At 38.7% G+C, this 26,913-nt stretch overlaps 1 protein-coding gene across 1 annotated transcript in view; it reads right to left on the bottom strand.

Moving 5' to 3' along the window:
• The window catches only part of BRWD1 (bromodomain and WD repeat domain containing 1), a gene marked incomplete in the record, with an annotated part of 1,309,461 nt that overhangs the window by 665,977 nt on the left and 616,571 nt on the right, over positions 1–26,913 (bottom strand). Inside the window, 1 exon segment of the mRNA XM_053705925.1 lies at positions 14,388–14,516. Coding sequence (XP_053561900.1) covers positions 14,388–14,516 — 129 coding nt within the window.

The following is a 26,913-nucleotide window of genomic DNA, read 5'->3' as shown; positions in this document are numbered from 1 at the left end:
GTCTAGTCAAAATTAAACTTATGATTCAGGGCATGTCATTTTAAACAACTTTACAATTCACTTTTATCATCAAATTAGCTTTTTTTCTCTTGGTATTCTTTGTTGAAAGCTAAAACATATATAGGCTCATATGTTCATTTCTAAGCCCTTGAAGGCTGCCTCATCTCAATGCATTTGACAGTTTTTCACAGCTAGAGGGCATTGGTCCATGTGTGCCACATAGATAACATTGTGCTTACGCCCTTGTGTTACCTACGAGTCAGCACTAATTGAAGTAAGTGAAGTAAATTTGTGCTAAGATTGAAGTAAGTGAAGTAAATTTGTGCTAAGATTTCTATGTTGATATGCGCTTCTCAGCATTTTGAAGCCCGATTCCTCTCAGAGTACAGTGAATGTCAGAGGAATGTGAAGGGAGTATCACCTATTGAATGCAATGGTTTTCCTCACGGGGATCTATTTCATATGTTCTCTGTTATCGGTCGTAGAGATTCATCTCCTACCTCCCCCTTTTCAGATCGACGATATACTCTCATATACCATTACCTCTACTGATACTGTTTCAGTACTGGTTTGGCTATCTGCTATATGTGGATGGGTGTCTTTTTGTAAGTATGTTTTTATTTCTTAAGACACTCAGCACATTATGTATTTATATAAAGCTCTAAATATATGTATTGTACTTATATTTGCCATGATTCAGGTTTCAGTATATTTCCTTTTGCAGACTGTCAGTTTCATATCTGGGAAATGCATTTTTTTAGGAAAATGTATTTCTTGCCTGGGGTTTAGTCTTTTTTCAATTGACTGTAATTTTAAATTCGCAGGAAGAATTAGGCTCGCGAGGGCGCAAAATGCCAAACTATATTGCGTAATTTTTGGCGCGAGATTTTTTAGCGCAAAGTTACGTTCGATGACGCAAATTTGTCATTTCCAGCATCTTTGTCGACGCTGAGTCCTTTCACAAGGTTGCGTCTTCAATGACGCAAGTGTGTCATTTCTGGATGTTGTTAGCGCCAAATAATTTTCTCTGTTTGTTTGTGCGTCATACTTGGCGCCAAATAGTTTCATTATTTTTTTTTTTTTTTTTAAATCAAAGTTTTTTATTGAGGTTATTAGCAATACATCATTCCTTACATGACAACATATATATTAATTCTGCAGACATATGACACCATGGATGATCTCTGCAACCCACAATGTATAAAGAATATCATGCCATTTCTAGAGATAGTTAAGTCTACATAAAAAATAAAAACAAAAGAGAGAATATATACATAATAATGAAACCTCTTTTTCTTTAGCTATGTTCCTCATCTGCTTGAAGTAATGCTCTTGAACCTGTCAAGGCTAATGATAAAGGAAAGAGGAATGATAGTAATGACCATAGCTGTGAATAAAAATATATTGGACATTCTTGTAACATATACATCCTATAGTATGGTAAACTAAATATAACATACAGATGTAAGAAAAACTTATAACAATATATCAGCAATTGCGGATAAATACCGCTGATTTGTTCACTTGCAATAAGGGTGAACCCTGATGGGGGGGGCGGAGCCATGTGGGATACCTGGATAGTGGCGTGTTACAGGCAAGACCATTAATATACTAGTTTCTGGTCATTGGTTTTCAGGTTATAGGTGAGAAAAATGGCGTAGCTGGCTGACTAGTTAACAGTTCTCTAATAAGTCCATTAGTTTCATGGAAATGGTATAGCACTTGGTAGTCAGTTCTGTGGCCTCTACTGGGCCAAACAGTAACATAGAATGCAGATGTGCAATATATAGTAGTTAAGACTGTCTAGTCTTTCTCGGCCGCAGAAAGCCAGACAGTTACTCCACATGCTAGCTTAGTTGCACAATTAGCTACACTGAAATAATACTCCTGAACCTAAGCTGTTTTTGTATATGGTTAAAGAAGGAATGAGCATTAGCAGTACCATAATTATGCATGGGGACCACAGTATAATATACCTATTTAGGACAGCAATGATACAGGGCATGTTAGCCTATTGCAGGCAAGAAGACCATGCCTTCCTATATCTGAATATAATTGCATTTTAGCCCATTAAGAAGGAAGCTATTTATTATAGGTAACACTCCTTATCTAGACCATGCAGTTAAAGCTCACATTAGTGAGCAAATATATTGTAATATAAAGCACTCAGGTATTTAGTACATTAAAGAGTATGTGCACTAAAGAAACTGATCATGCATCGGTATTGGAGGGGGTATGAGCAATTCCAATCTTATCTAAGGTCAGTGGGAACTTAAGCCCAGGACCCCAGCAAGTACAGCTACTCATTTGGATGAGTAAAATCTTAAGTTAACATGATATGTGGGGGCAACTATATATTAATATTTAAGGACGTCTATAGTATACCTGTTACCCAGCCACAAAGTGTGGCAGTGCTGCATATGAGCTATAGGGTTCCAAATGAGAGAAAATATGCTGATGTTCGGCAGATATTTGTAAAACAGTTTATATATCTAATCTAGCAAGCATGTTAAACTTTACACACTAATAATTGTATTAACTTTAATTTAAACTGGAAGTGCGTGAAGTGTAATTTTAAAGCTCTACCAGTGCACCCAGACAAGGGATGTAAAATAGCAAGTGACATAATATACAATGTGAAACTGCATATAGCTGCTTTAAGGTAGATTTAACCATTATGTAACAGCTTTTAGATTAAACAGACCATAAGTTAGGAACACATATATGTTTGTTAAGCCACACAGTGTTATGCGTGAGGAATAGTTAGGCCACATATTGTAATATTTAGTCTAGAGTGAGGGGTCTAATTATAGCTTAGTCAGAGAAGAATAGCATGGGGAGACATATTTTCTGTATATCTAAGTGTAACTCTCAAACAGGAATCCACATGCAAAACATATTATGTGAGTAGGTTTACCGTATTTGCTGCAGTATATATAATAACTGATGTCATATAACTTATGAAAGATTAACCCCCAGAACTATATTTTGCGTATACATTATGACAGACCACTCAATAACACACAGGGCCAAGGTAGCACTGTTACCCAAACAGATAAATAGTGAACATACAATATAGATAAACTTTAAGTACAGTCCTGAATGATTAAATAGGGAGGCACAAAACATTATTAATCTTAAACATACACATTAACTATATAGTGTAAAGGTATATTATCAGGCATAATACAGTAATAACCTAGGTGAAGTATAATAAGCGAGCATAAAAGTCTGTTCCTCGATAAATCGTCAAGCTAAGCAGCTGTCATTAGGGAATGGAGGGTTAAAATGAAAATGCTACAGGTCACATATTTATACTTGGTTAGAGGAAAGAGTCTAATGCCGTGCACCGTTTGAAATGAATTTGCAGTTGTTTGACTAGGGTGCGCTGATCTATCTGCTCAGGTTTGCAAAAGCTGCAGGAGGGAGCTGTGTAGATGCACTAAAACAGTGATAGGGCATACACCTTAGCCAGATACATAGATTTAAAATAACATTTTGCTTGTTGTAAAGGCCTGTGAGAAGAAAATATGCATCTATGTCTATGAACATCAGTCTTTTAATCCGGTGACAATCAGATCTCCTGTAGTCAGTTACAAGTAAATCAAGCGCTCATCTAGCTTTAATGGGTGTTTTATGCCTGATCCCTATTGTCATGTAACGGCAGGGATAAAGAACCCATCTTGAATATCTTACATATCTCTAACCCACACCCCTGGCACAAAACACCTGGGAAAGGCCTATCTTACAGCAGATGCTAGTCCCTTCCGATAAATACCCTAATGGAAGAGAGCCTGTCCACGAGACAGTGAGGACATCCAGAGCAAACCTCACTGTCCTAGCATCAGAGGGATCTTTATGGAAACTTATGCAGCGAACCAGTCTAGCTTCATCTTGGCTGAGGAGGGTATGTGTGACGGCTATCTGTGGTCTCACCCAGCGCTTCGGTGTGTAATCCAATCTAAGTCTCCTCTCTAACGGTTGCTTCTCGTGGGAGCTCAGGTTTGAGTTCCCCTTCGTCTCGATCTTGGGTGTTGCGCAACATTCAGTGGCGATATCTGGTAAGATTTTCCCCAGCTCTAGGAGTGGTGTATCTAAGCCGGCAGGCTCGCGTGTCTCAATATCAAGACCTCCACTGCACATCTCCATCAGGTCTCTCAGAGTCTGTGTAGGCTCCGGCGCTGCTGTCATCTTCGGATCGTCCTCCCGCTCTGCTCTCAAGGTCCGAGTGAGAGAGAGAAAATGATACTCCATCTTGAGCTCTAGCATTTTTAGGAGGACCCTGGGAGAAGACTCCATTTTGAGCTATCTGATGTTTCTCTGTTTATGAAGAGGTAGTGGTATTCAGAATGTAGTATATTAAGGGATCCGGTAGTGTGTTATCGTCCAGCAAACTCACCAGGTTTTATTACCCCTGTGCCTAATTAGTTGATCCGCCGGTGGGGGAGTGTTAGGCAGGAGGCTTAGGCCGCTAGTGTCGGTCACAATCAATTTGAGTCTTCTGACAATGGGATCTCAGCAGTGCCGATATTATCTGACTCCCCAACCCCTTCTCAAGGTATATGTATGTCTATATTGTAGGATGTCGCATATATTTCAGGATATTTATTAGATAAATTAGTTTGCCTTAGGAGCTATAGAGAAGAGCGTCTGGACATGGCTGTGGCTTGGCCCCGCCCCAGTTTCATTATTTTAAACCCCATTCCTATATGCCTCTTGCCTTTTTTTCTCTATCAGAGGGCTATGATGTTTGCAATTTTTTCCCATTCCTGAAAATGCCATATAAGGAAATTGATAATTTTGCTTCATATGTTGTTTTTTCTCTTACATTTACAAGATGTCTCAATCTGATCCTGTCTCAGAAATCCCTGTTGGAATCCTGCTGACTGATATCAGTTCTACCAAAGCTAAGTACATTTGTTGTAATCTTGTGGAGATTATATCTCCAGCTGTGGTTTGTAATAAGTTGTCATGATAAACTTTTACATGCAGAGAATGTGTCCATCAGTAATAGTACATTGCCTGATGCTGTTAACATCTAATGTACAAGATATACAGTACCTGTGAATTTATAAGAATTTATTGCGGATTCCATTCAGAAGGCTTTGTCTTCTATCCCGCCTTCTAATAAAGGTTTTTTAAAACTTCTCATAAAGTTGATGAAATTTCAAATGGACAACATACTGAATTATCCTCCTCTGATGAGGATCTATCTGATTCAGAAGATCCTTCCTCAGATATTGACACTGACAAATCTACTTATTTATTTAAATGGAGTACATTTGTTCTTTGTTGAAGAAGTGTTGATTATATTGGATATTGAGGAGACTAGTCCTCTTGATATTAAAACTAGTAAACGTTTAAATTCTGTTTATAAACCTCCTGTGGTTATTCCAGAGGTTTTTCCAGTTCCTGATGTTATTTCTGATATGATTTCTAAGGAATGGAATAGGCCTGGTACTTCTTTTATTCCTTCATTAAGGTTTAACAAATTGTATCCTTTGCCAGCAGTTAGATTGGAGTTTTGGGAAAAGATCCCCAAAGTTGATAGGGCTATCTCTACTCTTGCTAAACGTACTGCTATTCCTACGGAATATAGTACTTCTTTTTAAAGATCCTTTAGATAGGAAACTTGAATCTTATCTAATTTAGATTGTATCTCATTTAGATTGTAAGTTCCCACGGGAACAGGGCTCCCAATTCCTCCTGTATTTGTTTGTTAAATTTTGTCTGGTGTCTCATATTGTACTGTCCTTTTATCTTTGTTACCTATGAACAGCGCTGTGGAATCTGTTGGCGCTTTATAAATAAAGAATAATAATAATCTAAGGAAAGCCTATTTATATTCAGGTCATTTTCTTAGGCCTGCAATTTCTTTGGCTTATGTTTCAACTTTTTGGTTGGAAACTTTAGCGCAACAAGTATCGGATCATGATTTGTCTAGCATTGTTAACTTGATTCAAAATGCTAATAATTTCTTTTGTGATGCCATTTTTTGATATCATCAAAATTGATGTTTAATCTATGTCTTTAGCTATTTTAGCTAGAAGAGCTTTGTGGCTTAAATCTTGGAATGCTGATTTGACTTCTAAGTCCAGATTGATATCTCTTTCTTTCATAGGTAATAAATTATTTGGTTCACAGTTGGATTCAATCATTTCAACTGTCACTGGGGGGAAGGGAGTTTTTTTGCCTCAGGATAAAGATCTAAGGGTAAATCTAAAGCTTCTAACCGTTTTCATTCTTAAATAAGGAACAGAAACCTAATTCTTCCCTCAAGGAATCGTTTAACAATTGGAAACCTTCTTCAAATTGGAATAAATCCAAGCCATTTAAGAGATCAAAGTCAGCCCCCAAGTCTGAATGAAGGTGTGGTCCTTATCCAGCTCAGCTGGTAGGGGGCAGATTAAGATTTTTCAAAGATGCTTGGATCAATTCGGTACAAAATAATTGGATTCAGAATATTGTCTCTCAGGGGTACAGAATAGGATTCAGAGTAAGACCGTCTGTGAGAAGATTTTTTCTCTCACGCATTCCAGCAAACCCAGTAAAGGCTCAGGCTTTCCTGAAGTGTGTTTCAGACCTGGAGTTATCTGGGGTAATCATGCCATTTCCGTTTCAGGAACAGGGTCTGGGGTTTTATTAAAATCTATTCATTGTCCCAAAGAAATTTAATTCAGACCCGTTTTGGATGTAAAAATTTTGAATACCAACTTTCAAAATGGTGACTATAAGGTCTATTCTGCCTTTTGTTCAGCAAGGGCATTATATGCCCACAATAGACTTACAGGATGCATATCTTCATATTTCGATTCATCCAGATCGCTGGATTCCTGAGATTTTCTTTTCTAGACAAGCATTACCTATTTGTTGCTCTTCCTTTTTGGCCTAGCGAGAGCTCTAAGAATCTTTTCAAAGGTGCTCGGTGGCCTACTCTCTGTTATCAGAGAGCGGGTGTTGCAGTGTTTCCATATTTAGACGATATCTTGATACTTGCTCAGTCTTTACATTTTGCAGAATCTCACATGAATCAACTACTGTTGTTTCTTCGAAGACATGGTTGGAGGATCAATTTACTAAGACAAGGGTAACCTTTTTAGGTTTCCAGATAGATTCAGTGTCCATGAAGTTGTCTCTAACAGAGAAGAGATGTTTGAAATTGGTTGCAGCCTGTAGAAACCTTGAGTAGCTTTGTGCATGGAAATTTTAGGTCTCATGACTGCAGCATCGGACGCGATACCCTTTGCTCGTTTTCATATGAGACCTCTCCAGCTTAGTATGCTGAACCAATGGTGCAGGGATTATACAAGGATATCACAATTAATATCCTTAAATCCCAATGTTTGACTTTCTCTGACTTGGTGGTTAGATCACCATCGTATAATTCTAGGGGCCTCTTTCGTTCATCCAACCTGGACTGTGATCTCAACAGATGTGAGTCTTTCAGGTTGGGGAGCTATTTGGGGAACTCGGACAGCATAAGGGGTTTTGAAATCTCAAGAGGCGAGATTACCAATAAATATTTTCTAACTCCGTGCGATTCTCAGGGCTCTTCAGTTTTGACCTCTGTTGAAGAGAGAACAGTTAATTTGTTTCAGACAGACAATATAACAACTGTGACATATGTCAATGATCATGGTGGGACTCACAGTCCTCGAGCTATGAAAGAAGTATCTCGGATACTTGTTTGGGTGGAATCAAGCTCCTTTCTAATTTCATATCCCAGGTATAGGCAATTGGGAAGCGGATTACCTCAGTCGTCAGACTTTACAACCGGGAGAATGGTCTCTCCACCAAGATGTGTTTTTTCAAGTTGTTCAGATGTGGGGGCTTCCAGAAATAGATTTGATGGCATCTCATCTAAACAAAACTTTTCAGGTACCTGTCCAGGTCCAAGGATCCTCAGGCGGAAGCAGTGGATGCGTTGACACTTCCTTGGTGTTATCAACCGGCTTTTATTTTCCCGCTTCTAGTTCTTCCAAGAGTGATCTCCAAAATCATCATGGAGCAATCGTTTGTGCTGCTGGTGGTTCCAGCATGGCCTCACAGGTTTTGTTATGCGGATCTTGTTCGGATGTCCAGTTGCCAACCTTGGCCACTTCCATTAAGGCCAGACTTTCTATCTCAAGGTCCGTTTTTCCATCAGGATCTCAAATCATTAAATTTAAAAGGTATGGAAATTGAACGCTTAGTGCTTAGTCATAGAGGTTTTTCTGACTCTGTGATTAATTCTATGTTGCAGGCTAGTAAATCAGTTTCTAGAAAGATTTATTATCGAGTTTGGAAGACTTACATTTCATGGTGTTCTTCTCATAAATTCTCTTGGTATTCTTTTAGAATTCCTAGAATTTTACAGTTTCTTCAGGATGGTTTGGATAAAGGTTTGTCTGCAAGTTCCTTGAAAGGACAAATATCTGCTCTGTTTTATTTCACAGAAAGATTGCTAAACTTCCTGATATTCATTGGTTTGTGCAGGCTTTGGTTCGTACCAAGTCTGTCATTAAATCAATCTCTCCTCCTTGGAGTCTTAATTTGGTTCTGAAGGCTTTGCAGGCTCCTCAGTTTGAGCCTATGCATTCTTTGGACATTAAACTACTTTCTTGGAACGTGTTGTTTCTTTTGGCCATCTCTTCTGCTAGAAGAGTTTCTAAATTATCCGCTCTCTCTTGTGAGTCTCGTTTTTGTGATTTTTAATCAGGATAAGGCAGTTTTGCAGACTTCATTTAAATTCTTACCTAACGTTGTGAATTCTAACAACATTAATAGAGAAATTGTTGTTCCTTCCTTGTGTCCTAATCCTAAGAATTCTTTGGAGAAATCTTTACATTCCTTGGATGTGGTGAGAGATCTAAAATATTATGTTGAAGCTACTAAAGATTTCAGGAAGACTTCTAGTCTATTTGTTATCTTTTCTGGTTCTAGGAAAGGTCAGAAGGTTTTGTGGTTAAAGGTTCTGATTCATCAAGCCTATTTGGAGTCGGGTCAAGCCCCGCGTCAGAGAATTACAGCTCATTCTACTAGATCAGTTTCGACTTCCTGGGCTTTTAAGAATGAAGTTTCAGTTGATCAGATTTGCAAAGCTGCTACTTGGTCTTCTTTGCATATTAAATTCTACCATTTTGATGTATTTGCTTCTTCCGAAGCAGTTTTTGGTAGAGAAGTTCTTCAGGCAGCTGTTTCAGTTTGATTCTTCTGCTTTAAGTTTTTTTCCTTTTATTTATGAGAATAAACTTATATTTTGGGTTGTGGATTAATTTTTTCAGCGGAAAATTGCTGTGTTTATTTTTATCCTTCCCTCTATAGTGACTCTTGCGTGGAGTCCCACATCTTGGGTATTGCTATCCCATACGCATTAGCTCATGGACTCTTGCCAATTACATGAAAGAAAACATAATTTATGTTAGAACTTACCTGATAAATTAATTTCTCTTTCATATTGGCAAGAGTCCATGAGGCCCACACTATTGCTTTATTACTCCTTTATCACCCCACTACTTGGCTATTCGTTAAACTGAATTGTGGGTGTGGTGAGGGGTGTATTTATAAGCAGTTTGAGCTTTGGGAAACTTTGCCCCTCCTGGTAGGATTGTATATCCCATACGTAACTAGCTCATGGACTCTTGCCAATATAAAAGAAATTAATTTATCAGGTAAATTCTTACATAAATTACGTTTTTTTGTAGGGCGGTTTTTCAGCAAAGAATTGAGATTTCATTACAAGCATGAAAAAAGGAAATTTATTCTTACCTGATAAATTTGTTTCTTTTACGATACGATGAGTCCATGGATTTCATCCTTACTTGTGGGATATCGCCTCCTGGTCAGCAGGAGGAGGCAAAGAGCACCACAGCAGAGCTGTATATATAGCTCCTCCCTTCCCTCCCACTTAAGTCATTCGACCGAAGTTAGGAAGAGAAAGGAAAAGCCAAGGTGCAGAGGTGACTGAAGTTTAACAAAAGAAAAGACCTGTCTTAGAAAAACAGGGCGGGCCGTGGACTCATCGTATCGTAAAAGAAACAAATTTATCAGGTAAGAATAAATTTCCTTTTACAAGATACGATGAGTCCATGGATTTCATCCTTACTTGTGGGATACAATACCAAAGCTATAGTACTCTACGAGCAGAAGGAAAAGCAACCAAAAATAAAACTTTCCAAGATAATAACTTAATATCTATGGAATGCATAGGTACAAACGGAACCCTTTGAAGAACTTAAAGAACTAAATTCAAACTCCAAGGAGAAGCAATTGGTCTAAATACAGGCCTGATACTAGTCAGAGCCTGACAAAAGATTGGACACCTGGAACATCTGCCATACGCTTGTGTAACAAAATAGATAAAGCAGAAAGCTGTCCATTTAAGGAACCTGCTAACAACCCTTTCTCCAATCCTTCATGGAGAAAAGACAAAAAAACCTGGGAATCCCAACCCTACTCCATGAGTAGCCCCTGGATTTGCACCAAGAAAGATATTTACGCCATATCTAATGGTAAATGTTTCTAGTAACAGGCTTACGTGCCTGAATCAAGGTATCCATGACTGAAGCAGAGAAACCTCGTTGAGATAAGATTAAGCGGTCAAGCTCCAAGCAGTTAGCTGCAGAGAAACTCTGTAGCCAGGTGAAAACTCACAACCGTTAGGTTGGGAGACAGAGTACCTAGCCAATAGGCCAAAGGACCCCCACTTAGAAGGTCTCTATCCTCTATGGGTAGCTAAGTTCACGTAGTGATTTTTGAAACCACTCCTCCCCTAAGGAATGTCGTCCAGCCTCTTAGCTGATACGGTTGTGGGAAACTGTAAATGTAGAGAACGCCCAAGGCACCAATTCCATCTAAAACGGAAATTATCAGCAATAAGGAGAAACCGTTAGAAAAGTAATTCTTCCAGCAATGCTAAACCCTATGTAAAAACATAGAATGCCTCATAACCCTGAGGAGTGGAGTGCGAAACGACAGGCAGGGCACTGCATGCGGGCCATAAAATTGTGAGTTGAAATAAAGGTTTGGAGAAATAAATGGCCAGTTGCTAAAAGACTCCCAAATAGCAATCGCCAAAGAGGGAATAGCTTTTCTTTCATTCTGAAAATTCACTCTAGGCTTGAGTGCGTTTGTCTCATCCTCAGTGCTAAGGGATGAACTAACGAAGAAAAACAGCTGAAAGACATTAAATACAATGCCCACAAAACAAGACGTAACTGTCTCTTTAATTCTTAAAGAAACTCATGCTTGTGAGAGTCTGTACCATTCTACGTCACAAAGGATGATTGCACACAAAAAAACAGCCGTAATTCCTTTAATAAGATTCATACAGAAATTTTTTTACTGTCTCTTTAAATTTTAAAAGAATGGTTTATTTCTGTCGTGCAGAAACAAGCCAAAAACAACACAAACACTGCTGCAAACAGACATCGCTATGAAAAACAAAATCAAGGTCTTAGCTAGGAACCACAGAGCACTGCCTGTGGGTCATAAAGTAGTTTGGGCACCACATTTAGAATATTGCGGTACAGAAAGACTGGTGACACCATACTCCGAACAGCCACTGCTTTAGACGGAGAAATCACAATAAAATTTAACCAGGAAAATATGTTACTGTCTCTTTAAAAAGTAAAAAGAACATTATTCCTTTATTAGATGCAAAAATAGAAAAATTAGCAGCTGTAGCTATGATTGCACACATAACCCTTGGGATGGGGGGCAGAGTACCTCCGGACCCCCCTCTAGTGGTTAAATAAATGTAACTGTCTTTTTAATTCTGATACGGCTATGGAAAAGCAGGATAACGATACCATAGTAGAGAAACTGTGAATGCATCTCCCTGACCAGTGTGTTCCCTAGTTTACCGGAACCCCACTGCAATAGAGAGAACATAGGCTACAGTCTCAAGTATGCCTATAACACCTGCGATCTCTGTTATACACTGAGCCGCATAGAAAGGGGGGAAACAGACACCTAAAACGCGCAGAGCCTCTCTACTATCTTATGCTGCAGCACAGCAGAGAAGCATCTGGCGTCCATAGAAGTGAGTAATCAAGGGCACGCAACCATGGCGCGTATTGTAACTCCGGCCATTGTGGGCGGTACAGTTAAACCTCCCTGGCCGCAATGTTAAAAGAAATGAAGCCGTCGGAGAAACCACATGGCACATACAAATTAAATTTACCGGAACCCAAATTAAACAAACTCCCTAGTCAGCTCCCTGATCTCAGTCAACCCCTTATCCCGTAATGACAAACAAATCGTTGTGGAGCTAAACGATACAGTTCCTTCACACATTGACGCGGGGGGGGGGGGGTAAAACACCCAATCGGCTGCCCTCGTGGAGCCCATAGGGAACGATATATGCACATCAAGTACATTAAATAATAGAAGTTGTTGAGGGTCTGTGGTAACAAGTATAACAACTTGACAAAGTAATAAAATACCTCCCCGTCGGCAGTATATAAAAATAAGCCTTATGGGAGTGAGGATATGAAATCCTATGTATGTCTCAGTCGGCTGTTAGTTATCGAAGGACATAAGCCGGTGGAGAGAAGTAACGCTCTGTAGTACATCCATGTGGGAGCAGGGACACTTTATTCACAATACAGTCACCCATAACATCTGTATTAGCAAGTTAAGTAAAAACGGAAAACCCTCCTGGGCTGCAACATATATAATTTAAGCCCTTGAAGGCAGTCCTGAAGGAAGCAGATGAGTCGTCTGAGACTGCAGAAAAACTGCCCAATAACTTCACCACCTTTGATCACATAGGGATAAAGTTATGTGAAGTCTCCAATTAATAAGGGAAGTCTATAAAATCTAATTCCCCACTTATCAGATAGGTAAGCCTAAAGTCTATTCTGAGTTAATTTTATGTCCCAGAATAAGAAGACTGCACTTACCTCCATGCTGAGTAACAGCATGAAACATCTCACAGGAACAAGAGGTCTTCTCCCTCCAGCAGATCTGTGGACACAGAAGGGCCTTAGTTACTATCTGCTAAGACCATCCATCCAGAAGGGAAGCACTAATATGGGAGGCGCAGTGAGGGTAAAACCCCACCAGTTCCCACCTGTAGCTCTACTCTAGAGGCTGACAAAGAATACGGCTACACCCTATAGTAAAATAGCACACTTTGGTACCATTTTAAAAATAATAAACTCTTGATTGAAGAATCTAAACTAACACCTCACTTTACCTCTTCCTATCACTAACACAGGCAAAGAGAATGACTGGAGTGGGAGGGAAGGGAGGAGCTATATATACAGCTCTGTTGTGGTGCTCTTTGCCTCCTCCTGCTGACCAGGAGGCGATATCCCACAAGTAAGGATGAAATCCGTGGACTCATATCTTGTAAAAGAAAAGATACATTTTAGATATTTTAAACATAAATTTTTAGATCATTAACTTAAATAAAATGTTACATACTGAGCAAACATAATACTGATGTTATAAAGAGCAAAGTTTGATGACCCTTTAAGTCCAAAAATCTTCAAAGTGGCACATAGGGAAGAGAGTTCAAACAAACACTGGTTGCTTATCTTAAAAACCATCAAACTCCATTCTGCAATACAAGAAACACAAAGAAGGCACCTCCTAGAGCAATAAGGTCAATCCATCAAATATGAGCTCATATAAACAAAAAAGGCGGTTATATTCACAGACATAGCAGCACTAAAATGTGTTAAGTAGAAGCAGGCTGGGAGCTCTTAGTGTCCCAGCTCACCAACCTCTAGCGTGGGTAAAGAAACCCCTGCTCCTTAAAGCCGCAAAAGGAAAAACTTTAGCCTTGCAATGATACAAAGTTAAAGCATGTTATTATAAAAAGATATATAGCATAATAAAAAGGATCACTGGGATATTTGGTAACCCCTAAATGAGCATGCAGTACCGCAACGAGTTTCTCGGCTACAAGGGGAGTTTCATCAGGCATATACTGCTTATTAAAAGCCACCTGTTAATGTACATCTGTAATAGCCAATCATCAGACATATACATTATACACCCTTATTTTAAACCTATTACAACCTAAATACTGGCCTATTAATTAAGTTCCATTAGCCAGCGATATACGGTAACTCCATGTATACCGTTCTGAATGACATGCTACTGGCACGTTACTGCGAGGAGGAACTGTACCTCAGATAGGTTAAAGGAACCCTCTAGACAAAAAGTAGATCTGCACCTCACTTTCATCTCGTTCCTCATTAAGGAGGCAAAAACAAAATGACTGAGGATCATGGGAAGTCAGAGATTTAAAGTTTTGGTGTGTTGGGGTGTCTTTCTTCCTCCTTGTGGTGAAGAGGGGAATTCCAACACTTGACTCATGGACTCTCACCGTCTGATGAAAGAAAAAGACTATTTAAACCAAGTGAAAAAAGAAAATTAACTGGTATAATACTTACCAGTGCTTCAGATATGCTTGATTCAGATGTTTCTTCACCTTCTTCACAAGACAAATCAAAAAACTGTTCCACAACACCATGTGACTTTCTACTTTGGTATTTAAGCTTCCGATGTGGGCGTTCCGACTCCTGTTTATTTTTAAAAAAAAAAATAAAATACACCAAAAAACACTATTGGTCGATACATCATTACATTTTCTGACACAATACTGCATATGCACAGTTCACATAATTCATATTTCAGAGAACACTATTAACCCCTTGAGCCAAAAGGACACACCTATTACGTTAGCATACTAGTTTTGCCCTCCTCTGTTCCTCAAAGTGTAACATTATTACAGTTAAGTATGTTAAATCACAAGTGCAAAGAAGCAGACAACTCCTTACTGATAGTGCCTAGTTACACTGGAATGAAGTTTAAAATAGTTTAAAATGTGTAAATAATTTTAGTGAGAAGCACGTTTGTGAAAAAAATTATTTTAACGTTCACCTGCCAAAAGGTGGCAAAATGGGCTTAGATAAATATACACCAAGTTGTCTACTTTAGAGGTCAATTTTGAGAAATCAGGCAGTTAAGCCAGGTGTTTACTCAGTGACCACTAAGCGATCTTTGAATGACTGAGTGACCTTTGACCACTGAATCACCAATAAATGACCAGTGATCACTCAGTGACCATTGTTTATTGAGTGACCACCGAGTGACTGGCGACGATTACTGACCAGTTGGGTTGTCTACTTTAAAAATATTTAGTTTTTACGGGCATTATTAAGAATTCAGGCAGTTATGCTATACCAAATAAGCCCTAAAACCATTGCCATAACACATCTAAAAAAGAAAATGTATCCTTACCTGATAAATTTGTTTCTTTTTAGACACGATGAGTCCAAAGATTTCATCCTTACTTGTGGGATATCGCCTCCTGGTCAGCAGGAGGAGGCAAAGAGCACCACAGCAGAGCTGTATATATAGCTCCTCCCTTCCCTCCCACTCCAGTCATTCGACCGAAGTTAGGAAGAGAAAGGAAAAGCCAAGGTGCAGAGGTGTCTAACGTTTAACAAAAAATAATAACCTGTCTCATAGAACAGGGCTGGCCGTGGACTCATCGTGTCTAAAAAGGAACAAATTTATCAGGTAAGCATAAATTTGCTTTGCTTTTTAAAGTATATATTCAGTTTCCTTTCTTAAGATGAGAGTACATAGGTATCCATAACATGTGGGATATAATACCCAAGTTGAGAGTACATCTTAAGGACAGGTGGGGGAAAATGATGGCAGTTCCTATTTGCCAGACACTGCAGCCTGAAGGATTTTCCTGCTAAAAGCAATTTCGGAAGAAGTATAAATATCAAAATGATAAAATTTACAAAAGGTATTTGCTGCCTTGTAAATCTGTTCCAAGGAAGTGTGATTTTTGAAGGCACAAGTAATAGATACAGACCTAGTAGAATGAGCAGTAACTCTTTTTGGAGGCAGTTTTCCTGCAACCAAGTAAGCCTTACGAATAGTGTGCTTCAGCCATGATGCCAAAGTCACTGTTGTAGCCATTTGACAATTTCTGGGACCTGAAAAGTAGACAAATAAGATACAAGTCTGTCTTAAACCTTTAGTAGCGTGCAGATAAAAACGTAAGGCTCTGACTACATCCAAATTGTCTGGTAGACTTTCCTAAGAGTTAAAAGGATTTGGGCACAGTGAAGGAAAAACAATTTCCTTATTAATATTCTCTGAAGACACTACCTTTGGGAGAAAATTATTTATAGTCCCGAAGATTGCTTTATCCTTATGAAAAACCACAAAGGGGTAAGCAGAAGACAGAGCCGATAATTCAGAAACTCTTAAAGCGAGAACCTTCCATGACAATAACTTTAGGTCCAGAGTATGCAAAGGTTCAAAGGGGGAACCTTGTAGAAAAGAAAGAACTGGATTCAAATTCCAAGGGGGAGAAACGGGCCTTAAAACAGGGTGAATTCTTACCATGGCTTGCACAAAAGTTTTATAATCAGGTAACAGCCAGCTTCTTATGAAACCAAACAGATAATGCCAAGAACTAGCCAATAAACCTTTATCCAGTCCATCCCGAAGGAACTGTAAAATTCTGGGGATTCTAAAAGTTTTCCAAGAAAAACCTCTAGAACACCACCAAAGAAAGTAAGCTTTACAAATCTTATGATAAATTCTCTGTGTGACAGGCTTCCTGGCTTGCAGTAGAATAGAGATAATAGAGATAACAGAATCTGAGAAACCTCTGGTTTTGAGAACTAGGTGTTTAAACCTTCACACCGTCAAATTCAGAGATTTGAGATACGGGTACTTGAGACAGCAGATCTTTCCTTAGGGAATGAGCCCATGGAGGTAGAGATGACATCTGAACTAGAGCCGCATACCAAGTTCTGCAGGGCCACGCTGGAGCTATAAGAACTACAGAAGAGGATTCCTGTTTGATTCTGGCGATGACTCTTGGAAGCAGAACAAACATAGGAAATAGGCCAGTTAAAAGTTCCAAGGCCAGACTAGAGCATCTATCGTGTGAACTCTTGGATCTCTTGGCCTGGCACAATAAACCGCAAGTTTATGGTTCAATTTGGGTGCCATTATATCTTCTTCGGGAAGACAACACCTCAGAACTAATTGATTGAACATGTCTTGATGATGAGACCATTAACATGGATGGACAGACTGACAATCTGCTTTCTATTTGTTCACTCCTGGTAAGTGAATGGCCGATATGGTGCAGTGGCTTTCTTTTGCACAAGACAGAATGTGAGATACTGCTCACATAGCTAAGGGGCTTTGAGTCCCTCCCCGATTGATGTACGCCACTGCAGTGACGTTGTCGGACTGAAACATAATTAATTTATCTTGTTTGAGAAGGGGCCAAAACTGGAGGGCCTGAAGTCTTGCATAAAGCTCTAGGATGTTGATAGGATTCTGCAAGTTCATGTTGCATAAGGCCCTACTGTGTCTAAAAGTTTTTAACTCCTTTTTGAATTTCTCAGTTGGATTGAAGGAAAGCCTCTGGTATATCTCAGTATAAGACAATTGGAGATATAATTCTTCCATATAGTCATCTATATTTAAGACAAATACAGCTCCTTTATCTATTTGTTGCCTTTAAGCTGTTGTAATGCTGTTCTCAATTCTAATGTTTGCCTACTGATGAAGCATGGACAATTGGAGAAGACTAAGATAAAAAACTAACGAAATTTACTGCGTCTGACACTGCCACCATAAGAACTACTACTTCCATATATTGTGCTACAGATGGAAAAAAAAACATCTGTAGGGAAAAGTAGGGAGATTGATGTTAGGTTCTGCAAGCATCTGTGAGAAACAAGCACATTTTAAATATCTATTGTCACCCCCAGAAAAACCACCCTTGCGGCTAGGGATAAGGAACTTTTAAGGATATTGATTTTCTTACATTCTGTGGGTATGAGCAGTAGCCAGAGAAAGAGACGGGTCAAAATATCATCTAAATAAGGGGCAATAGAGATTCCCTGTGCTCTGACCACTGCCAAGAGAGCAGCTAATACCTTTGTTTTGCCAAACCGAAGGGGAGGGCCACAGATTGGTAATGTTTGTTGAAAACAGCAAATCTTAGAAACTGGAAATGATCCTTGTGAATTGGAATGTGCAGATAGTCGTACTTTAAGGTCTATAGTTGTCAGAAATTGACCTTCCTAAACTAGAGGCAAAATTGTATGGATAGTTTCAATTTTGAAAGGCGGCACGCAAACAAATTTGCTCCTTCACGTACCTGTTTAGGAGTTTGGAACAGGTTGGATCACACATGTCCTCTAAGTCTTGGACACATTGAAAAAACGCAGCCGCCTTTACAGGATCCTTTGGAACGTGAGACAGATTAAACTGTTCCCGGGGAGGTCTGGTGTAAAAGCCTATGTAATAACTCTGCAATATAATATTTAAAACCAAGGGATCCTGAACTGATCAAGACTTTTGAAACCTAATCAATCTGCACCTACCATAAGATCTTCTGGACAAGGGTCTGTCCCTTTATGCAGATTTCTGATTGGAATTGGGCATTTTTTGTCTGCTTGACCTTAGACCAAGAAGATCCTGGCTTCCCTGAAAGCTTGGAGAATTCAGACTTCTAGTTGGATGGGGACTTTTAATCTCTAGGGGAGCAAAAGGAACAAAAAAGATTTGTTTACTTGTACTTCCCCTTAGATTTTTTGTACTGAGGTAGAAAATGCCCTTTTCCCCCATGACAGTTTTGATAATTGAATTCCTATCAAAAGGGGCTTTTCCTAGAGACCATATCAGCTGACCAAGATTTAAGCCATAAAGCTCTCCAAAATAAAACAGCAATTGACATTCTTGACATCAATTTTAATGATGTCAAAGACTGCATCACAAATTAAGTCCTTAGCCATCTTAAGGACTTTAATATGCAGATGCAAATATTCTCAAAAGATTGATCAGAAACCATCAGAGAAAGAGAATCAGACCAGAAGGAAGCCGCATTGGCCACACAGGTTATTGCTACTTCAGGTATAAGCTGAAGCGCTGATTGGGAAAATTTCCTAAGCAAGGATTTAGATTTGCGGCCCATTGGTTCCCTAAAGGAAGAACTATCTTCCATAGGAATAGTAGTGCGTCTAACAAAGGTGGAAATAAGCACCATCAATCTTAGGGATTACTTCCCAGGCTGTTAAACACTTTTCTGAAAGTAGATATATTATTTTGAACCTGTTAGAATGTGTACAAGGAGTGCCTGGTTTCTTCCATTCTTTTGCTTTATATTCTGTAACCAAGTCTGGTGCTTCAAAGCCCTTAGGCAGAGCTTTAAAAAAACTCTATTCAACTTATATAAAAGCATGGAATCCTCTGGATTCGGTTCTAATAGTTCTATGGTATATAAAAGAAGACTTTTAAAGACTTGTGTTAAACTCTGGAGAAAAGTCAGTGGAATATCCTTGAGACACATAATTAGGCATGGGCATTAAATGTCTGCCAGGTGTCATACTGACAGATTTATGGGTTGTGAATTGGAGATGTGGGACCCAATTAGCACACAGCTTGTTAATTTGGTCCACTGGAACAGTTTTGCATAATAAACAGGGAAAATTAACCAGTATGTTCCTGGCCTGCAGTATGTTCCATGGGTGTTCTTCCAATGGGTCAGTCATATTAGATGGGGGTACAGACATGACTCCAAAATAAGCAAAACTGAAATAAAATGTCAATGATATGTTCCAAAGTTTTAAGTAACAAGTATTTACCCAAAATACAACAAACAGTCTAAATGAACACCTCAAAAATCCCAGAAGTCAGAAAAAACCCAATGATTTACCCTCAGAAAAAATTCACCTACCCACCCCCTCAGCAGGTCCTATAAGGGTACTCACCCACCTCCTGGGAAAAGAAAGTGTTAAAAGTGGGCCCAGATATCTTAAAGTGCCTGCAGACAGCCCCTGAACAAATATCAGCCAGCTACTGATCCAGTAAGGGAGAGAGAAAAGGGTGCCATGTGGGGGGGGGAAACCTTAACACTGGTTTTACGTATTAAATATGATGTATTGAGAGCCCACGTATTTAACCCGGTGCTATTACTTCCTTAAATTACTTTAAACTCACATACTTAGGAGGTTATATAGTGCACAAAAGCTCTTTTTAAAATGTTTGCATAAATGAATAAAACTTTATTCTATACATCTTAAAAAACAATATTTCCAAATGGGCTATAATTACACCAAAAAATATTTATAAAACAAAAATAAGAGATAAAAAAACATAATTTATGTAAGAACTTACCTGATAAATTCATTTCTTTCATATTAGCAAGAGTACATGAGCTAGTGACGTATGGGATATACATTCCTACCAGGAGGGGCAAAGTTTCCCAAACCTCAAAATGTCTACAAATACACCACTCACCACACCCACAAATCAGTTAAACGAATAGCCAAGAAGTGGGGTGATAAGAAAAAAGTGCGAAAGCATAAAAAATAAGGAATTGGAATAAGTGTGCTTTATACAAAAAAATCATAACCACCACAAAAAGGGTGGGCCTCATGGACTCTTGCTAATATGAAAGAAACATAATTTATGTAAGAACTTACCTGATAAATTCATTTCTTTCATATTAGCAAGAGTCCATGAGCTAGTGACGTATGGGATATACATTCCTACCAGGAGGGGCAAAGTTTCCCAAACCTTAAAATGCCGATAAATACACCCCTCACCACACTCACAATTCAGTTTAACGAATAGCCAAGAAGTGGGGTGATAAGAAAAAAGTGCGAAAGCATATAAAATAAGGAATTGGAATAATTGTGCTTTATACAAAAAAATCAAAACCACCACAAAAAAGGGCGGGCCTCATGGACTCTTGCTAATATGAAAGAAATTAATTTATCAGGTAAGTTCTTACATAAATTATGTTTTCGTTCATGTAATTAGCAAGAGTCCATGAGCTAGTGACGTATGGGATAATGATTACCCAAGATGTGGATCTTTCCACACAAGAGTCACTAGAGAGGGAGGGATAAAATAAAGACAGCCAATTCCTGCTGAAAATAATCCACACCCAGAATAAAATGTTAATGAAAAAACATAAGCAGAAGATTCAAACTGAAACCACTGCCTGAAGTACGTTTCTACCAAAAAACTGCTTCAGAAGAAGAAAACACATCAAAATGGTAGAATTTAGTAAAAGTATGCAAAGAGGACCAAGTTGCTGTTTTGCAAATCTGATCAACCGAAGCTTCATTCTTAAATGCCCAGGAAGTAGAAACTGACCTAGTAGAATGAGCTGTAATCCTTTGAGGCGGAGTGTTACCCGACTCAACATAGGCATGATGAAATAAAGATTTCAACCAAGATGCCAAAGAAATGGCAGAAGCTTTCTGGTCTTTTCTAGAACCGGAAAAGATGACAAATAGACTAGAAGTCTTTCGGAAAGACTTAGTAGCTTCAACATAATATTACAAAGCTCTAACAGCATCCAAAGAATGCAATGATTTCTCCTTAGAATTCATAGGATTAGGACATAATGAAGGAACCACAATTTCTCTACTAATGTTGTTAGAATTCACAACCTTAGGTATTAAATTCAAAAGAAGTTCGCAGCACCGCCTTATCCTGATGCAAAATCAGAAAAGGAGACTCACAAAAAAGAGTAGATAATTCAGAGACTCTTCTGGCAGAAGAGATGGCCAAAAGAAACAAAACTTTCCAAGAAAGTAATATAACGACCAAAGAATGCATGGGTTCAAAAGGAGAAGCTTGAAGAGCCCCCAGAACCAAATTCAAACTCCAAAGAGGAGAAATTGACTTAATGTCAGGTTTTATACGAACCAAAGCTTGTACAAAACAATGAATATCAGGAAGATTAGCAATCCTTCTGTGAAAAAGAACAGAAAGAGCAGAGATTTGTCTTTCAAGAAACTTGCGGACAAACCTTTATCTAAACCATCCTTAAGAAATATAAGTCTTCCAGACTCTATAATATATCTCTCTAGATACAGATTTACGAGCCTGTCACATAGTATCAATCACAGAGTCAGAGAAACCTCTTTGACCAAGAATCAAGCGTTCAAACTCCACACCTTAAAATTAAGGTTTTGAGATCCTGATGGAAAAAAGAACCTTGAGACAGAAAGACTGGTCTTAACGGAAGAGTCCACAGCTGGCAAGAGGCCATCCGGACAAGATTCGCATACCAAAACCTGTGAGGCCATGCTGGAGCTACCAGCAGGACAAACGAGCATTCCTTTAGAATATTAGAGAATACCCTTGGAAGAAGAACTAGAGGCGGAAAGAAATAGGCAGGATGACACTTGTAAGGAAGAGATAATGCATCCACTGCCTCCGCCCGAGGATCCCTGGATCCGGACAGATACCAGGGAAGTTTTTTGTTTAGATGAGAAGCCATCAGATCTATTTCTGAGAGTTCCCACATTAGAACAATCTGAGGAAATACCTCTGGGTGAAGACCATTCGCCCAGGTGCAACGTTTGGCGACTGAGATAATCCGCTTTCCAATTGTCCATACCTGGGATATGAACCGCAGAGATTAGACAGGAGCTGGATTCCGCCCAAACCAAAATTCGAGATACTTCTTTCATAGCCAGAGGACTGTGAGTCCCTCCTTGATGATTGATGTATGCCACAGTTGTGACATTGTCTATCTGAAAACAAATGAACAACTCTCTCTTCAGAAGAGGCCAAGACTGAAGAGCTCTGAAATTGCACGGAGTTCCAAAATATTGATCGGAAATCTCACCTCCTGAGATTCCCAAACCCCTTGTGCCGTCAGATACCCCCACACAGCTCCCCAACCTGTAAGACTTGCATCTGTTGAGATTATAGTCCAGGTCAGAAGAACAAAAAAGCCCCCTGAACTAAACGATGGTGATCTGCCCACCATGTCAGAGAGTGTCGTATAATCGGTTTAAAGATATTAATTGAGATATCTTTGAGTAATCCCTGCACCATTGGTTCAGCATACAGAGCTGAAGAGGTCGCATGTGAAAAACGAGCAAAGGAGATCGCATCTGATGCGGCAGTCCTAAGACCTAAAATTTCCATCCATAAGGCTACCAAAGGGAATGATTGTGACTGAAGGTTTTGACAAGCTGATATCAATGTTAAACTTCTCTTGTCTGACAAGGACAGAGTCATAGATACTGAATCTATTCTAGAAACCTAAAAAGGTTACACTTGTCTGAGGAATCAATGAACTGATTGGTAAATTGATCCTCCAACCATGAACTTGAAGAAACAACACAAGTCGATTCGTATGAGATTCTTCGAAAATGAGAAGACTGAGCAAGTACCCAGATATTGTCCAATAAGGAAATACCAAAAAACCCTGTTCTCTGATTACAGACAGAAGGGCACCGAGAACCTTTGAAAAAAATTCTTGGAACTGAGGCTAGGCCAAACGGTAGAGCCACAAAACTGGTAATGCTTGTCTAAAAAGAGAATCTCAGACACTAAAAGTGATCTGGATGAATCGGAATATGTAGATACACATCCTCTAAATCTATTGTAGACATATAATGCCCTTGCTAAACAAAAGGCAGGACAGTCCTACAGTAACCATCTCGAATGTTGGTATCCTTACATAACGATTCAATATTGATAGATCCGGAACTGGTCTGAAGGAATTGACCTTCTTTGGTACAATGAAGAGATAAAATAAAACCCCAGCCCCTGTTCCAGAACTGGAACTGGCATAATTACTCCAGCCAACTCTAGATCTGAAACACATTTCAGAAATGCTGAGCCTTTGCTGTGTTAACTGGGACACGGGAAAGAAAAAAATCTCTTAGCAGGAGGCTTTAACTGAAGCCAATTCTGTACCTTTCTGAAACAATGTTCTGAAACCAGAAATTGAGAACGGAATTGATCAAAAATTCTTTGAAGAAAACGTAATCTGCCCCATACCAGCTGAGCTGGAATAAGGTCCGCACCTTCATGGGTACTTAGGAGCTGGCTATAGGTTTTCTAAAAGGCTTGGATATATTCCAAACTGGAAATAGTTTCCAAACTGATACCGCTCCTGAAAATGAAGGATCAGGCTTTTGTTCCTTATTGTGAGGAAAGGAACGAAATGATTATTAGACCTAAATTTACCTTAGATTTTTTATCCTTTGGTAAAAAAGTTCCCTTCCTTCCAGAAACAGTTGAAATAATAAATTATTATCCTGGAAAGAAAGGGAAAGCAAAGTTGACTTAGATGACATATCAGTATTCCAAGTTTAATCCATAAAGCTTTTCTAGCTAAAATAGCTAGAGACATATACCTGACATCAACTCTAATGATATCAAAAGATGGTATCACCAATAAAATTATTAGCATGTTATAGAATAATAATAATGCTTATAAAATTATGATCTGTTACTTGTTGCGCTAAAGCTTCTAACCAAAAAGTTGAAGCTGCAGCAACATCCGCTAAAAATATAGCAAGTCTAAGAAGATTACCTGAACATAAGTAAGCTTTTCTTAGAAAGGATTCAATTTTCCTATCTAAAGGATCCTTAAGTGAATTACTATCTGCCGTAGGAATAGTAGCACATTTAGCAGGAGTAGAGACAACCCCATAACCTTAGGGATTTTGTCCCAAAAAAACTCTAATCTGTCAGATGGTACAGGATATAATTGCTTAAACGTTTAGAAGGAGTAAAAGAATTACCCAAATTATTCCATTCCCTGGAAATTACTTCAGAAATAGCATCAGGGAGATTAAACACTTCTGGAATAACTACAGGAGATTTAAAAACCTTATTTAAACGTTTAGATTTAGAATCAAGAGGACCAGAATCCTCTATTTCTAATGCAATTAATACTTCTTTAAATAAAGAACGAATAAATTCCATCTTGAACAAATACAAAGATTTATCAGCATCAACCTCTGAGACAGAAACCTCTGAACCAGAAGAACCATTATCAGTATCAGAATGATTATGTTCATTTAAAAATTCATCTGAAAAAAGAGAAGTTTTAAAAAGACTTTTATGTAAATTAGAAGGAGAAATAACAGACATAGCCTTCTTAATGGATTTAAAAAATAAAATCTCTTATGTTTATCAGGAACACTCTGAAAATTAGAGGTTGACGGAACAGCAACAGGTAATGTAACAGTACTAAAGGAAATTTTATCTGCATTAATAAGTTTGTCATGACATGCAATACAAACAACAGCTGGAGAAACAGATACCAAAAATTATAGCAGATACACTTAGCTTGGTAGCTCCAGCAGTAGACAGCGATTTTCCTGTAGTATCTTCTGACTCAGATGCAACGTGAGACATCTTGCAATATGTAAGAGAAAAAACAACATATAAAGCAAAATTGATAAAATTCCTTAAATGACAGTTTCAGGAATGGGAAAAAATGCCAAAGAACAAGCTTCTAGCAACCAGAAGCACTGAAAAAATAAGACTTAAATAATGTGGAGACAAAAGCGACGCCCTTATTTTTTAGCGCCAAATAAGACGCCCACATTATTTGGCGCCAAAATGCTTTTGGCGCCAAAAATGACGCCACATCCGGAATGCCGACATTTTTGGCGCAAAATAACGTCAAAAAATGACGCAACTTCCGGCGACACGTATGACGCCGGAAACTGAAAAGAATTTTTGCGCCAAAAAAGTCAGCGCCAAGAATGACGCAATAAAATGAAGCATTTTCAGCCCCCGCGAGCCTAACAGCCCACAGGAAAAAAAGAGTCAAATTTTTGAAGGTAAGAAAAAATGAATAATTCAAATGCATTATCCCAAATATGAAACTGACTGTCTGAAAAATAAGGAAAGTTGAACATTCTGAGTCAAGGCAAATAAATGTTTGAATACATATATTTAGAACTTTATAAACAAAGTGCCCAACCATAGCTTAGAGTGTCACAGAAAATAAGATTTACTTACCCCAGGACACTCATCTACATGTTTGTAGAAAGCCAAACCAGTACTGAAACGAGAATCAGCAGAGGTAATGGTATATATAAGAGTATATCGTCGATCTGAAAAGGGAGGTAAGAGATGAATCTCTACGACCGATAACAGAGAACCTATGAAATAGACCCCGTAGAAGGAGATCACTGCATTCAAATAGGCAATACTCTCCTCACATCCCTCTGACATTCACTGCACGCTGAGAGGAAAACCGGGCTCCAACTTGCTGCGGAGCGCATATCAACGTAGAATCTAGCACAAACTTACTTCACCACCTCCATCGGAGGCAAAGTTTGTAAAAACTGAATTGTGGGTGTGGTGAGGGGTGTATTTATAGGCATTTTAAGGTTTGGGAAACTTTGCCCCTCCTGGTAGGAATGTATATCCCATACGTCACTAGCTCATGGACTCTTGCTAATTACATGAAAGAAAATGAATTTATCAGGTAAGTTCTTACATAAATTATGTTTTCTTTCATGTAATTAGCAAGAGTCCATGAGATAGTGACGTATGGGATAATGACTACCCAAGATGTGGATCTTTCCACGCAAGAGTCACTAGAGAGGGAGGGATAAAATAAAGACAGCCAATTCCGCTGAGAAATAATCCACACCCAAAATAATTTAAATTTTATAATGAAAAAAACTGAAATTATAAGCAGAAGAATCAAACTGAAACAGCTGCCTGAAGTACTTTTCTACCAAAAACAGCTTCAGAAGAAGAAAACACATCAAAATGGTAGAATTTAGTAAAAGTATGAAAAGAAGACCAAGTTGCTGCTTTGCAAATCTGATCAACCGAAGCTTCATTCCTAAACGCCCAGGAAGTAGAAACTGACCTAGTAGAATGAGCTTTAATCCTTTGAGGCGGAGTTTTACCCGACTCGACATAAGCATGATGAATTAAAGATTTCAACCAAGATGCCAAAGAAATGGAAGTGGCCTTCTGACCTTTCCTAGAACCGGAAAAGATAACAAATAGACTAGAAGTCTTTCAGAAAGTCTTAGTAGCTTCAACATAATATTTCAAAGCTCTAACTACATCCAAAGAATGCAATGATTTCTCCTTAGAATTCTTAGGATTAGGACATAATGAAGGAACCAC

The sequence above is a fragment of the Bombina bombina genome, chromosome 3 (assembly GCF_027579735.1).
Source record: "Bombina bombina isolate aBomBom1 chromosome 3, aBomBom1.pri, whole genome shotgun sequence".
Taxonomy (NCBI): Eukaryota; Metazoa; Chordata; class Amphibia; order Anura; family Bombinatoridae; genus Bombina; species Bombina bombina.
The sequence above is the reverse complement of the archived record's forward strand: the minus strand, read 5'-3'. Positions and strand labels throughout refer to the sequence as shown.